The sequence below is a fragment of the Rhinolophus ferrumequinum genome, chromosome 10 (genome assembly GCF_004115265.2).
Source record: "Rhinolophus ferrumequinum isolate MPI-CBG mRhiFer1 chromosome 10, mRhiFer1_v1.p, whole genome shotgun sequence".
NCBI classification, from domain to species: Eukaryota; Metazoa; Chordata; class Mammalia; order Chiroptera; family Rhinolophidae; genus Rhinolophus; species Rhinolophus ferrumequinum.
In genome coordinates, this window is record NC_046293.1 from 31625378 (window position 1) to 31639902 (window position 14525).

A 14525-nucleotide genomic window follows, 5' to 3' on the forward strand; every position below is an offset into this window, starting at 1 on the left:
TTCCTCTTTATAACTGAGAAAAAGAGTGTGGGACAGGGATGCAGATCCCTAGGTTCTTTTATTATTAAATTTTCTTGATGCTTTGTTAGTACTTTGCACTTTGTATCTCATGGATAGTTGTAATTCCACAAATAAGGGTCAAAGTTTCCCTCTGCCTTAGCTTAACCATCGATACCTACAAAAATAAATACTCACGAGAAAGAAAAAAAAAAGAAGAAAAAAAACCACCAGAAATTAGAGGAATTAGCAATCATGGTGTTCAACTTTTCCTAAATTAAGAAGGCAGACTCAAAGGAAAATGCAAAGTGAAATTTCTCCTTTCATTTTGAATGTCTCCCATTTTTAAAATTTAATTTTAAGAACTCCTCTGAACAAATTGACTTTATAAAGCACTTTTTTAAAAACTGCAGGTGTAACAGATTTTATATTGTGTACTTCCTAAATTGCATGACACAGTCATACTCACTGTGATGTTTGATAGCTTAGTTGCTGTTCCAAATTTCTGCAATAGGAGAGTTACTGTTTTTTAATCAAATAAGTTATACTGAGAATTTGCCGAATTTGCCTAAATATCAAGTCAGAATACACCTTAGCTATTAGCTTTAAAAAAATATATTTTGAACTCTTCGAGAGACTATCAGTCTAAAGGTTAAAGGCATTTCAAAAGTTTAATGTATCCACCAAGGAGTACCAGAAAGCATTAGTTAAAAAAGATGAATAGTCCAGATGGCGCTGTTTCACGACAGCTGTTATCTCCACAAGGACTATGTGCATCAGTCAATCCTCACTGGTATTCCTGACCCTGTGCATTGCATGAGATGCTATATTCCAGGAATTTAGCAAGCAACTGGACTAAAATAATTTATGATTTTTAAATATACATTTTTGTTTTTTAAAAAGATTTATATTACCTTAATTATAGCACCATTTATCATTACTGATTTTTCTATATTACTGCATATTAAGATTTATTTTCTTGTTTTGCATAAAATTTCATTTTATTTATCTTTTAGATTTCATTTCAATATCATTAAATAAATAAACTGGCTTTGGGAGGGGTGAATAGAAACCTGGAATATCATGTCACTGGCATATTACTTATACATAATAAGACCAGTCCATCAACCTTTCGTTAGTTCCTTTATTCTATTTGCTGTGATTTGGCCAATTTTTGTAAGAAGTCTCCATTAAAAAAAAACAAAATGTAAGAATTATTTATTCATAGTCAAGGCCATGGAGCCTGGAATTCTTGTTTGTATGCAGAGTTAGTTACCTGTGATGACATTTACATAAGACTTGCTGACCTTGTAGATGAATTCTGAAGACTTGAAACTTCAACTGGGAAAACAGCACAGTTTGGGGGGTTTGGGGGTTTTTTGTTTTTCTTGTTGTTTTCCAAGTTCTAAACTCTGAAGCAGCAGAAAAGAAAAAAAAAAATGAAAGAAAGAAGAAACTCTAAAGTTGCCTCTTGCTCTAATCCCTATCTAATATCTCTTTTGTAAGATTTCCAGAGAGTTTACCACTGTTTAGTTTTCAGAAAACCATAATCTGTACATTTGTTTTCCCTTGTATCCCTCTATGTGTAGTTTGCTACTTTGGGGTTTTGTTTATTCATGTATTTACTTAACTGGTAGTAATCTTTCTGAAATAATATTTGCATAATATTATTCTGTTTCCAATGACTTTTCATGTGTTACCTCATTTGATCCTATCAATAATCCCGGGGGATGGCATAGTTTAGTCATAAATTCTGATTTATAGATAAAACAGCTGAGTCTCCTGAAGGCTAAATGACTCTCTTGAGATCACAGGCAGAACTAATAAGTGAGTTCAAAATAGAACAAAATTGATTTCTTTCAGTTTTGGTACAATGGGTGCTCTTCCCTGGACCCTCAGCAAACTCAGAAGGGGAAAAAAAAATTCTACATATGAAACTCCTAATGCTCTGATAATCTCAGATAAATTTAGATATTCTTTACCTTTAGTGTCTTCAGATTAGTTGAGAGAACATGGTAAGAAAATATCTAAATGTTTCTCAAAAATTAGCGTTCCATGCCATCAAAGCCACAAGGATTAACATGAGATATCCTTTTTTAGTATCTATTGTACTTCTTTTAACCTTTTTGTTTTAACCTTTTGTTAGAATATGAAAGTTAAATTTTTGTGTTCACATATGTGTAAATATACATTATATACATGTGCAACTAAAAATCATTTATTCTATTTTCTATGTCAGACAATCTTGATTTTTTTTTAAAATAAACCTTCATAGAGAGGAACTTTTCAAAAAAAAAAAATTGTGTACCCAGAATGCATTAGCAGTGATTATTCATTAAGTGTATTTTGGAATGGTAAATTTTTGGTTAAAAAATATGGATTTGAGTACGTATTGATTCAGTGTTCAGTATAATACGGGGGAGGAAGAAGCTTTCCTCTATCCTCAAGGTTCTTTCATCTGGTCTAATAATCAAATAAACATATATAGATTAGAAAAGAAAATCACAAAATGTAATTACATACATATGTATGGAAACCCCACATATATGGAGAGTCAGAGACCACATATACAAGTGAGGTTCAGATACAAAAAGGGAAATTGAGGTATATATCACATTTTGAGCTAAGGATGAGATAAACCACTTTGGGGCTTCAGAAGTTAGCTGCAGGGAGAGCACATGTTCAGTAATTATTAGTTTGCCATCCATATAGATAGGTAAAAAGGCATTTCTGGTTTTAACTCTTATTGTGGGCCAGGTTCCTCATTTAAATTATTCTACTTAAGGTGAGGGACAGAATTTTCTTTTGAACCCACAGGGTCTCAGTTGCCTTTAGCTCATAATAATCCCATACCACCGAAGTACATCTTGGAGTGGCTCCTTCTGAGCCCCTGCAACGAATTTGTGACAGAATAGGAATTAACTTGATATCATACTTTATAGGCTTAAGTATGAGGAAGTGCTGGTCAGAGATTATAAATTCAATATTGAACTATTACTTTTCTTCATGGAATAAAATAAACTATGACAAAGTTGCAGTAATTTATTGTTCCCTCTGAATGGTTAAGAATGACTAACAGAGTTGGATACTCAGTAACTCCAATACAAAAAGAAAAAATAATAATTTTTTTTATTACATATGACAAATCACTGCAATGAAAATGAAATTTGAGAGTTAGAGGAAGAAATTTGTTCTTGGGGAATGAGTCTTTTCTATTTATATATGATTAAATTATAATGTCAATGGTAAAATAAGATAATTCTCGTGAAAATTCCTTCACAGAAAAAAATCTTTAGAGCAATATATCCCTGATACTACTAAAGAGACTAACCAGTAAAACAGGTATTCCATCAAACTGCAAAGTGATACAAACTACTTTGGCAATAGAAATATGCTCTTGTTGAAATTTCCATCACATGTTGTCTGAGAACCTTCACTCAACCACGATTCTACAGCACTATAGGCATTTCTCTTCAATGGTTATTCTGACATGGCTCATGAAACAATGAAAAAATTAGCAATTTGTGGTCACATATTAATATAAATATGAGTTTAAAAACATTTTATCTGAGAAAAAAGAAATTTGCCTAGATGCTGAACCTGACATGGAAGATTAGAGCTCCAGGATTCAACGCAATTTTCTGAGACTGATAAACTCAATTACACATTTACACACACATGGCTAAAGAAACCTATTTGTAGCAGTGGTTTCTGATGATAAGCAATTTAAAATATTTACATCATATAAAAGGTGCATATGTTATGAAATGGAATAGAATTTGTACACGTTTTTATGATAGGACCTAACACTTAAGAATTTTTGTGCTTATCGTAGGCACCTTTGCACCTGGCTGCAAGAAGTAACATAATTTTTTTTCTGTCTGAACATTATTTCTATGTAAAAATCAAAGAATTATTGTCTAAGTGCCTTTGTTCTACCTTGGAATTCCACACTAAATCTATTGGTTTATTTCTTTCTAAAGACAAAGCTGAAAGACTATTCATTACAAATAATCCCCAATGAGAGCAAAGACTTTGGAATCAGAGAAACCGGAGATGCAGTTTTCAGTTACTACTTTCTGTATGATGACCTCTGGTAGCATTTCACCTCTCTTGGTCTTTCTTCTCTATTCTTAAAATACTTTTACTGCTTTCCTCTAAGGAGGAAAAGATTAACATAAGGTATTTAGTGCAGTGCCTGCCAAAGGGTGTATACTCCCTGAGAGCAGACATCTGATTTCTCTCCTTCACCTCTACGAGCCAGCACATAGAACAGTGCCTAGCAGAGAGTTAGAAGCATTTATCCAGACTGCCTATAGGTTTCCCCTAGGAAATTTAAGAACTGAACCTTCCAGCTACTGCTTTGGACCTGTACTATAAGGATACTCCAAAGCATAATCCTGCTGATGCTGCAATTAAACAAAATAAAGAGCTGCCACCTGGATAAATCAGATCCTCACAGAGAACTAAAACCTACTACTCACAGGGCACTGATTGCAAAGTGAGTCATATTAAAGTACTATTTGTTTTCACCTGTTAATCTGCCACCTGAGACATGGGAAATGGATTTCGGTAAAAGTCTGCCTTGAAACGATAGGCTCATCCTAAAAATTTATCCTTCAACTCCAGTATTCTCACATCTTAACTATTGGGCAATATAAGAATAACACGTGAATATAGTTGAGACTTTGTGAGGGTGAGTACATTAGAACTTAATATTTATGGTTCATATGTCTATCTTCATGAGAAATGAGTACATCCTGTCACCCTAGAGCTTTCCGCCCTAACACATAAAATATGTTCAGTAAATAGTTATTGAATGAAGGAATGAATGGTAAGGTCTCCATAAGTCATGATTAGTAATATAATTCTTGTAGTGCAGGGGATCCTGCCGACTTCGCCAAGTGTCGTGCGGGGTGTCTGGCGGGGTCTCCGGTCCCGCCCCCCACACAAGAACGCAGGACATGGTGAGGCCAAAAAGGAACACCCACGGAGCCATAGGTAGGGGAGTCACACCACTATACTCTCGCTGGCATCTGGGTTGGAGACACAGGAACCAGGAGCAACACAATTCACAAGCCTCACTGCACCGCGTGCAGGCTCAGCCACCATCTTCTTGCTAGCTCCCCCCTTCTCTCTTTTCTGCTAGCCTACCACGGCAGTTATATTCATGGCTAATGGCTCACTGGTTACAGCTGACGGCCAACTAGCCACAGCTGATGGCCATTTGATCAGTCAATGGCCATTTACTACCTGAGCCAGCACCTTTCTATGTGAGGCCGAGAGCCTGGAAACTGCTTTTTGGGGCTCTGTCCCCACAATTCTATTATTATTATCTTGATTGTCTTTAACTACTGGTGAGGAAAGAACTCAATATTTTATACTGTACTATAAACCCATAAATTCAAAGACCACCTTTAGGAATAATGAACACTGTGGAAATGAAGTGATCAGATCATATTTCAACTTTTATAGCAAATTTTGGTCGACATCGATGTATAATAATGGAAAAATTGGAATTTATTCAAAAATGTCTAGTACCAGAACAAGATAAATGGGCTTGAAGTTTTATAAAATTGAGGGGAAAATTATTAAACATTATTGAACTACATTGTTAACACTGAGGACATGGCAAATTAGTTATAAAGAAGGCATTACAACTGTGATAAGCCAAACCAGAAAAGTAGTGCTTGTTCAGAGTCAACATCCAGTTCTCTTAGAAAAATTTAGTAAGCTCAGAATAAAAATAAACTTAGATAACCATCATACTTTTAAAAGTGAAAAGCTACAAGCTTGCCCATCACTGTCAGAAAAAAATAATGCATTCTCTAGTGATAGTAAAGTTCTATATTTAAGCTTTATCATATTGTTATTTTCCAATTGAATAAGACAACAAATAAAACAATCCCAGAGAGTGAACAACAAAAAAAAATTGGAATAACAAGTGTTCAGTAAAGTAAGTTGTTATAAGATAAACATTCGAAACTCAGTACTGAAAAGATTAAAGGGGGAAAATTATATTCACCTCAATAGATACAGAAAGTGCAGTTAATAAAATTTAGAATCTCTCATTTTTAAAAACTCTCTAGAAATGGAAAGGAATGCCCTTACCCTACAGCTAAAAACCTACAGAAAACATTACATGTAATGGTAAAACATTGAAAGTATTTCTTTTGTAATCAGAAACAAACTTTGCTAGCACCACTGGACATCTTAGCAGTGCAAAGGGTGACAAAAACTTCATTATTATTTGCAGGGTACATGACTGTGTCCACCCAAATTTCAAAAGACTATACAGATATATTGTTAAAATTAATGAGTTAAAAATCTAGTCATATATTACAAATATTAGTTAAAATAAAATTTAAGAAAAGATAGCATTTACAATTTGCCATAAAAAATATGCTCAATTTAAGAATAAATCCAACAAAAGATATGCAAAACTTCCACAGAAAAAATATCTAAAATCATACAGTGATGTAAAATAAGACCTAAGTGGAGAAATATACCATGTTCATTGGTTGTAGTCTTAATACTGTAGAAATGTTAATTTTCCCCAAATTGATTTTAAAGTTTCAATGCAATACCATTCAAAATCTTTATATATGTATTTTATGTAGAGCTGATAAGCTGATTCTAAAATATATTTGGGAGGTTAAAGGGCTTAGAATGGGGGGGGACGGATGTCTGAAGAAGAATAAGATAAAAGAACTTCTGGATTTCAAGACTTACTATAAAGTTCTAGCTATTTAAGGAAATGTAGTATTAACACAAAGAAGCCACAGGCATGAGTCTACAGGAGCTGAGCAGGGCTATTGAAGACAGGATATTGTGGACATCACCCATTGCCAAGAGTCAGAGCCAATTCAACAGCAGTTAATACACAGTATTGACACAGAGATATATACATATAGGAAGAATGAAGGGAAACGTTCACATTTTACTTGATATTTTTCTGTGTTGCTTAAATTACATATTATAAAAAGTCAAGTTTTTTCATGACTCTGAATTTCTTCCATAAAACAGGAAGAGTAAATAGAGTTGTGAAACCCTCAAACTATGAACAACATCCTCAACAAAACTAGGTAACAAGGTATTCCCAAGACCCTAAAATACAAGCAGGTAGGAGCAAACCATTAATTTACAAGACCTGCGTTTTAGCATCTTATGAGAAGAAGCTAAGGAAGCAAAATGTAATTTGACTGACCTGAGAACAAGACTCCAAAGAGTATGTATTCACTGAAAAGCTGAGCAGGCCAACTTGAGAACAGCAGCTGAAGCTGGGAGGGTTTTTCACACACTCCAATTCACAGGGAAGGGCAAATGATCTGTGGCAAATCTGAAAAGACTAAAGAAGTCTATGAACTCTCAAAGGTAACAGGAGCTCCCTTCCAGGTAAGAATCCCACACTGAAGAGAAATCACCAGAAGTATAATCCAAACTAAGAAGATAAAAGTCATAGGAGTAAAGGAAAACAAAAATATAGAAAAAATTAGGGGTGAACAGAGAAGCAAAGGAGGAATATTTCAGAAAGTATGACATTTTTTTATCACTGTGTGATGGCCAACCGAAAAGGGAGCTTCAGACACTTGAAAACCCTCTATTTCTTCCTGAAAGTTCAGAAATGCTAATTTTATATTAAAATGAGCAAGCAAAATGGATCATGTTCGAATGTTACACAAAATTATAATAAGAAAAACAGAAACAAGATGCAAAATAAAATCCCTGCAATAATAGTATACCAGAAAGACATTCCCACCAAAAGGATAAACTGTATCCTTATATTTCAAATTAAGCTAAAAGAAATTAAGAAAATGACAAAGATATAAAGGAATCATAGCGATCACATTTTTAAAACCTCAGGAATGATGTGGTTGAATCCAAGAAAGAATTATAAATAAAAGAAAATATAATTTTAAAAACAATAAACTAGAAAGAACACACAGGTAAACACAACAACACAATACAATGCCTCAAGAGAAAAAGAAGATAAAAAAGAAGGAGGATTTTTTAAATAAAAAAGAAAGTAAAGCAATGAAGATCTAGAATACATATAATGGGAGTCCCTGAAAAAGAAAGTCAAAATAATATATTAAAATAGTATCAAAACTAAATAGCATATTTAGTGTTTTAATAAACACTAACATTGTAATTTAAGAAGTTCCCTGAAAAATCAAAAGACTTGAAATTACATATTAAAAGACACTGTATTACACATTCAGAAAAATTACCTAGAATAACCAAACTGAGTGCCATAAAATGTGAGCCAAGAATGTGGTATCCAGCTAAAGTGACTTTCAAATACAATGACCACAAATTATTGTTCACATACAGAACTCAGAAACATATTTCCTTGAGCACTTCCTGAAGAATTTACTAGAATTAACTTCAGATACCGGGTTTCCCCGAAAATAAGACCTAACCAGAAAATAAGCTCCAGCATGATTTTTCAGGATGACATCTCCTGAATATAAGCCCTAATGCATCTTTTGGAGCAAAAATTAATATAAGACTCGGTCTTATTTTTGGGGGAACACAGTAGTCACAATGACTGGAGATATTTGGATCTAAGGACTTGTATGTAGAGAGTTTAAGATACAATGATTGTTAAAAGGGAGGCTGTGTAGTATGTATAGAATAGATATCATATGATGTAGATACAATCGCTGTATAAAAATAGAAGTGGACTAGGAAGCACATATGAAAAGTAGAATAAGCATACTGTTTGCTTTACAGTATTAACTGGGATAAAAAGGACAACACTGCAAATCAGATACTGGAGAAGAGGATACAATAGGGATGAAGGGTATTATATAAAGATATTTGTTATGCCATTAGAATACAATTACAAACCTTCTTAAGTACAATTTTTTTTTAAACTTTAAAAAGCAAACACACCAAAACAAACAAACAAAGGCCATAGAGTAAAAATTATTTCATATAAAATAATTGTATACTAGGTATAGTACCATAGTATGCAACTTTTTTGTAAGACAGTTAAAGAGGAACACAAACACATACAAAAATAAAACTGAAAAAATAAAACCATGAAAGTTAAACCGTAATTTTTTTAAATGTTTAAGTATAGGGAGAGGGAAGGAATGGCATAGAGAGTACAGGGCTAGATACTGGGCTTCTTGAAATCTACATATTTTGTACAGTAAACTTCTGGAATTATGTAAATATTTTAAATAATTGTAAACTAAAATTAAATTTTTAAAAAGCATCCCTAAAAATAAAAAACAAATCAAAAAGAAGTCTAAATACAATATTGCAATAACAGTTTTATATTTCACTACAAGAGTTTATTCAATACTTGCTAACAATTAAGATGTGACCTGGAAGTTTACAAAAATAATGTTTAATAGCTGGGCTCCAAATAAACATCCATGGTTCTTGAATTCTTCCTCCACATCTAACAAACACAAGGAAACAAATCATAAGTGAAATGAGTCGAGTCAGGGGAATGTAACTCATTATCTTTTCTTTTTCTTTTTTCTAGGAAAATAAAGGAAAGTCTGGAGTGTTTCCCTGTTAAATTGAATAACTTGATCCACACACTTGCACAAATGACAGCCATAAGCCCTGCCAAACCTACTTCACAAACATTTTCCCAGGAATCCTGTGTGGTGAGCACAAGGTCAATTCAAAGAGCAACAATTTTAGGGTACAGCAAGAAAACTAATAATGTAAGTCTTAAGTCTGTCAGCTTGACTTAAATATCATTTGACTTCGCCTCAGACTCCCCTTCACTATGCTACACATCCTCCCTTATACCGTGATTTTTGTTTTGCTATGCAAATGAAAAATTAGTTACAGCTTGAGCAGAAGTGCCCCTGTCACTAAGGAGGATCTTCTAAGGAGAAATCATAACAACCAAAGCTATTAGAAGAGAACCATCAAAGAGAACAGTCCTGCCTGTGGTAGAATATAAATCAAGAGCTAAATAAAGTGTCCACAAGAAAAGAACAGCAGAAATTAGGCAATATGTTCCCAGTACATGAGGTTATGATATCTTTATTTCCTGTGTTTACAGGTAATGTTGCCATTACAAATTACATCTCTTAGCTTTCATGATAATTGTGCAGAAAGATTCTTGCTTTGTTTAGTTTACATAAAATCAGATTTTAGAATGTATCACAGGTTGCTATTGCTGTCTTTTGATTTTTTGCCTATTTATTCTCTGCAGCTGTATCTAATCCAGGTGATGTGCAGTAACAACGAAACAAGCCTGACAGAAAAATCATTTGATCAGTTTTCAAAACTTCACAGCCAACTTCAGAAGCAGTTTGCATCCCTGACTCTCCCAGAGTAAGTCACTCTCCTCCACAGTGCTTCCCTTAAGCACTTGTCCTTGAACATAAGGAAAATTATGTTTACGGGATTTTCTATTTGTGGGCAACACAACATTCTGACTCCAATGCCATTGAACCTATCCCAGCAGAGAGTGTGTATTGCTCTCAGAGTAAACAACCTTTTGTCTCATAAAAGAGAACAAGGTTTGCAATTTCCTCTTTGCTTCCACCATTGATTTTGTAGACGGAAAAATTTAGAACCGATTTCATTTTTCATTGGTTATCAGGAAAATTGTTTTATTTGTCTGTTTTAAGATTTAATCTTTTTAGTTTTTTTCCATAATAATAATATTGGAATTGAAAATGCAGAACTAAATTGACTAGATCTACTCTTTCGACAAATAATTACAATAAAAAGTTTTGATATACTTATTTGCTGCACCAAAGAAATTAAATTTCTTAATATCATTTAGTATATTAGTAACATTTATTAAAATCAACTCACTTTTGTTCTCATTAATTATTAACTTTGATTTATCTAAATTTAATTTGTTGTCATGTTCCTTTCGAGACAATCTTGAAAACTATTGCTTCTATTCGTGCTATAATAGAAAAAAATATTAAACGTAAGCAAACTAAAAATATAATGAAAATAACTGCTGTTCCAACTAACCTTCTAAAATTTATCACTTAGAGCTAGTCAAATTTAGGTCATAGACTTTGTATCTTGACTTTAAAATGGTGACTTTCCAGAAATTGTGATATTGGCAGTTAGGTAAACCAAATGTCATTTTATCTATACTGGAATTTTTGTTAAGTAAATGGTCCTTTAACAGTGACTGTCCATACCTGATCTGACATACATTGTACATGTGGAGATTTACTAGGCTTTCAGGGTTTAATCACTTTCCGAAATATAAAACTAAGTACAGCTATCAATGAATAGAGAGGCATTGTGCAATACTGAAGATTGCACAAATCTTCATGAAGATTTTTCATGAAGTTCACATTCATGAAAAACTTGTACTTGCAGATGTCACAGAAATTTTGCTACACAGATTCTTTAAACATCAGGACATCAACAAAGTTAAAGTAAGAGCGTGTTCAAGGAAATGGGAGGAAAGGAATGCTGTTGTGGAAATTTTTAAAAGCAATATCAGCTTTAAGAATTACCCTACCCCCAAAAAAATAAAAATGATAGAATAACTGAGAAAGAAGAGATGCTGGCAAAAATATTCAAAGATTGGCTGCACGTACTGAATTCAACATCTGTGACTGTCATCATACTGCACTAATACATGATTTAGAACTATAAGTTAATCCTTGTTAAATACCTGTTCTTTTTGGTTTCAAAAAATTCTCTGTTCCACACTTTTACATCTCCAATACATATTAGTATAATTTGTAAAACCTTAAAAGTGCTAATAATATCTCTCTATATGCCTCTAGTCGATTTTCAGCTTCAGTTAGGATTCTGCTTTGCTCAAGCACTACTGCCTGGTAATGGTACCTAAATTGATTTTAAAACTATTCAAGCAGGACTCGTTTTATTCCTGTGTGGAGGGAGGAACCTTTAGTCCTATGTGCCTTGAATGATATTTGTATACTAACGGTCCCTAAGGAGCTGGGGCTCACAGCAGTGCATGTAAATGAAGGATGAGGGCAAGCTTTCCTCTGACTCCTAATTTACGGAGAGAAGCCCTACGAGAGTTAAGTAAACCTGAGCTGGAAAGCATGATCAGAAAGAATCATGAAGAATAACATTCAAATCACTCACAGCATATAACAGTGGTCCCCATATTGAACTATTTGTACCTCTGGGTTCCTTCCAAGAGTACATAGGCATAGAAATCTTCCTCAAAATGAATGGTCTAACTTTAAACTTAATCTGCGTGAGAGGGATTGATTTCCTTTCCCTCTTCTACTTTCACCATTTCACCAATCATCCAGAATCTTATTTGGGTACATTGTCCTGGGGAGTAAAACATCTCTGAGGGTCAAATAAAGGGAAAATCGAAATACTGGTTGGTGTTGGTACTGAGAAAATTAATTACTCTATTAACCAGGTATCAAATCTGTTTGCCAGTCAGGTGTTTCCTAATCTTTAGTCTGAACAAAACTAAGGGAAGAAATGATGTTGCTGTCAGATAAAAGATCATAAAAAAGATCATTTTAAGAACTGATTGCTATGTTATATTTGGCATATAACTCAAAAGCACTTCAAACAATTGAATGGCATTACTATAGCTGAATTCTTCAATTCTCATGTGCTTATTTATACACAAGATATTTTTAGTACATACATCTATAAAAACATCAACAAAAGAATGGAATTGATGTTGAACATTTTATTCTAGCAAAGGAAACTGCATCACAGATACACAGATTAGTATTGAAAAGTAGCCCAATCCACCTATTTATCAAATCCATTTCTATGTTTGATTACTTTTGTATGGTACTAATTTTCATGATAACTAAATCTGGATGAAAATGTTTAATACAGTAAGCCTTAGAACTACAAGATACCCTTAAAAATAAAATAATTATTTAAATACACAAACATATTATTTTGGACTTCCCTGACATTTCCAACAGGAAGCAGTGGATGGGGTGGCCTGCAGTTGTCACATATTTCTGTGCATTTGTTGATAATACTTCACTATCCCCTATGTTCCTTTCCTGGGGACAAGGTCTGTATCAAAGAAGCAGAAATATGAAGGAGACAGAGCAAGACTGCAGTCAAAGGAAGTGCTAGGTAGTTTCTAAAATGATATATTTAACCAACAAAATGTATTGCCAAATGTTAACCATTAACAAGTCATCCACCCAATAACTGGTGTTAATCTTGTCTAACCCATCAAGATGAATTATGGGATAGTGCAGAGGAAATTCTGCAAGTCAGATTCCTGGGGAAAGTGATACTTGGTTCCAAAAGACTGAGACCAGATGGAAGCATATGTCACTTGGTAATGTTTAATTTAGTTAGTGTAGCAATGTCTCTAGTGAACCCAGAAGAAACAATACAATTTGACCTCTTTGAAAAATTATGAATCATTAACTTCAGAAAGTATTTATTATCACTCACATGTATTTAAGGGACAAAATGTGTGGTCTGCTATAAATATACAGTAAGAAAGAACATACATATTAATTTAGTATGCTAAATTAAATTAGTATTAATATTAGTGACAGTTAAAATAGTACAAGTGACCTCAGCCATGTTAATGAAATACTCAGGATTAATCATGTGTTCTATGTTATTTTTGTGGGTTTTTTTTAATGTTTTCATTGGCCCTGCCATCTGATGCAATTACAACTTCATGAACAATCTTAGATGCAGAAGCCAATTTTCAAACTGATGAATATATACTTTATTCTTTTAAACAGGTTTCCTCATTGGTGGCACTTACCTTTTACGAATTCAGATCACAAAAGATTCAGAGATCTAAATCATTACATGGAACAGATATTAAATGGACCGTATGAAGTTGCAAATGTATGTTACAATTTACTTTTATATTTTTGCATAAAATATTAACTACTACTGGAAATATTTTATTATAGTTTGTGATATCACTCTCTTGCAGTCATTCAACAAACACGCATGTGTGATATTTGTAAAATCTAAACAGGAAACTGAAACAGCAAAAAGGGTATATAGCACCTTGGCCTCAAGTAACTTGAAGTAATACGTGATAAGTGGTCTATCAGTACTGCTAGGTGCCCTAGGGTTTTAGAGAATTAAGAATTCTAACTGCGATGACAGGAAGGTTTCAGGAAGGAGAGCATCTAAGCCGGGTCTTTAACACCAGGTAGGATTTACAAAGAATTGGCCTAGGGAAGTGTTTCAAGTAAAATCAAGTAATATAGAAAAGGTAGAATGAGGGGAAAAGTGGGGGGAAGGGGACTGTATTAGTTTCTATTACTCAAAACAAAGGAAGAGAGAGAGAGAGAGAGAGAGAGAGAGAGAGAGAGAGAGAGAGAGAGAGAGAGAGAGAGAGAGAGAGAAAAGAAAAGAAAAGAAAAGAAAAGAAAAGAAAAGAAAAGAAAAGAAAAGAAAAGAAAAGAAAAGAAAAGAAAAGAAAAGAAAAGAAAAGAAAAAAAAGAGAAAGAAAGAATAGTTTCTATTACTGGTGTGAAAAATTACCGCAAACTTGGTAGCTTAAAACCACACAAATCCATTTTCTTTCAATTCTGAAGGTCAGAAGCCCAAAAATGGGTTTTAGGGGATTA

General features: G+C 33.6%; 1 protein-coding gene across 3 annotated transcripts in view; it reads left to right on the forward strand.

The window, feature by feature from the left end:
- The window catches only part of PIK3C2G (phosphatidylinositol-4-phosphate 3-kinase catalytic subunit type 2 gamma), a 272726-nt gene that overhangs the window by 212070 nt on the left and 46131 nt on the right, over positions 1–14525 (forward strand). For all 3 annotated transcript variants that reach the window (XM_033116158.1, XM_033116160.1, XM_033116161.1), the window contains 3 exons: positions 9500–9686; positions 10187–10308; positions 13680–13788. In XM_033116158.1, coding sequence (XP_032972049.1) covers positions 9500–9686; positions 10187–10308; positions 13680–13788 — 418 coding nt within the window. The remainder of the gene's footprint in view (positions 1–9499; positions 9687–10186; positions 10309–13679; positions 13789–14525) is intronic.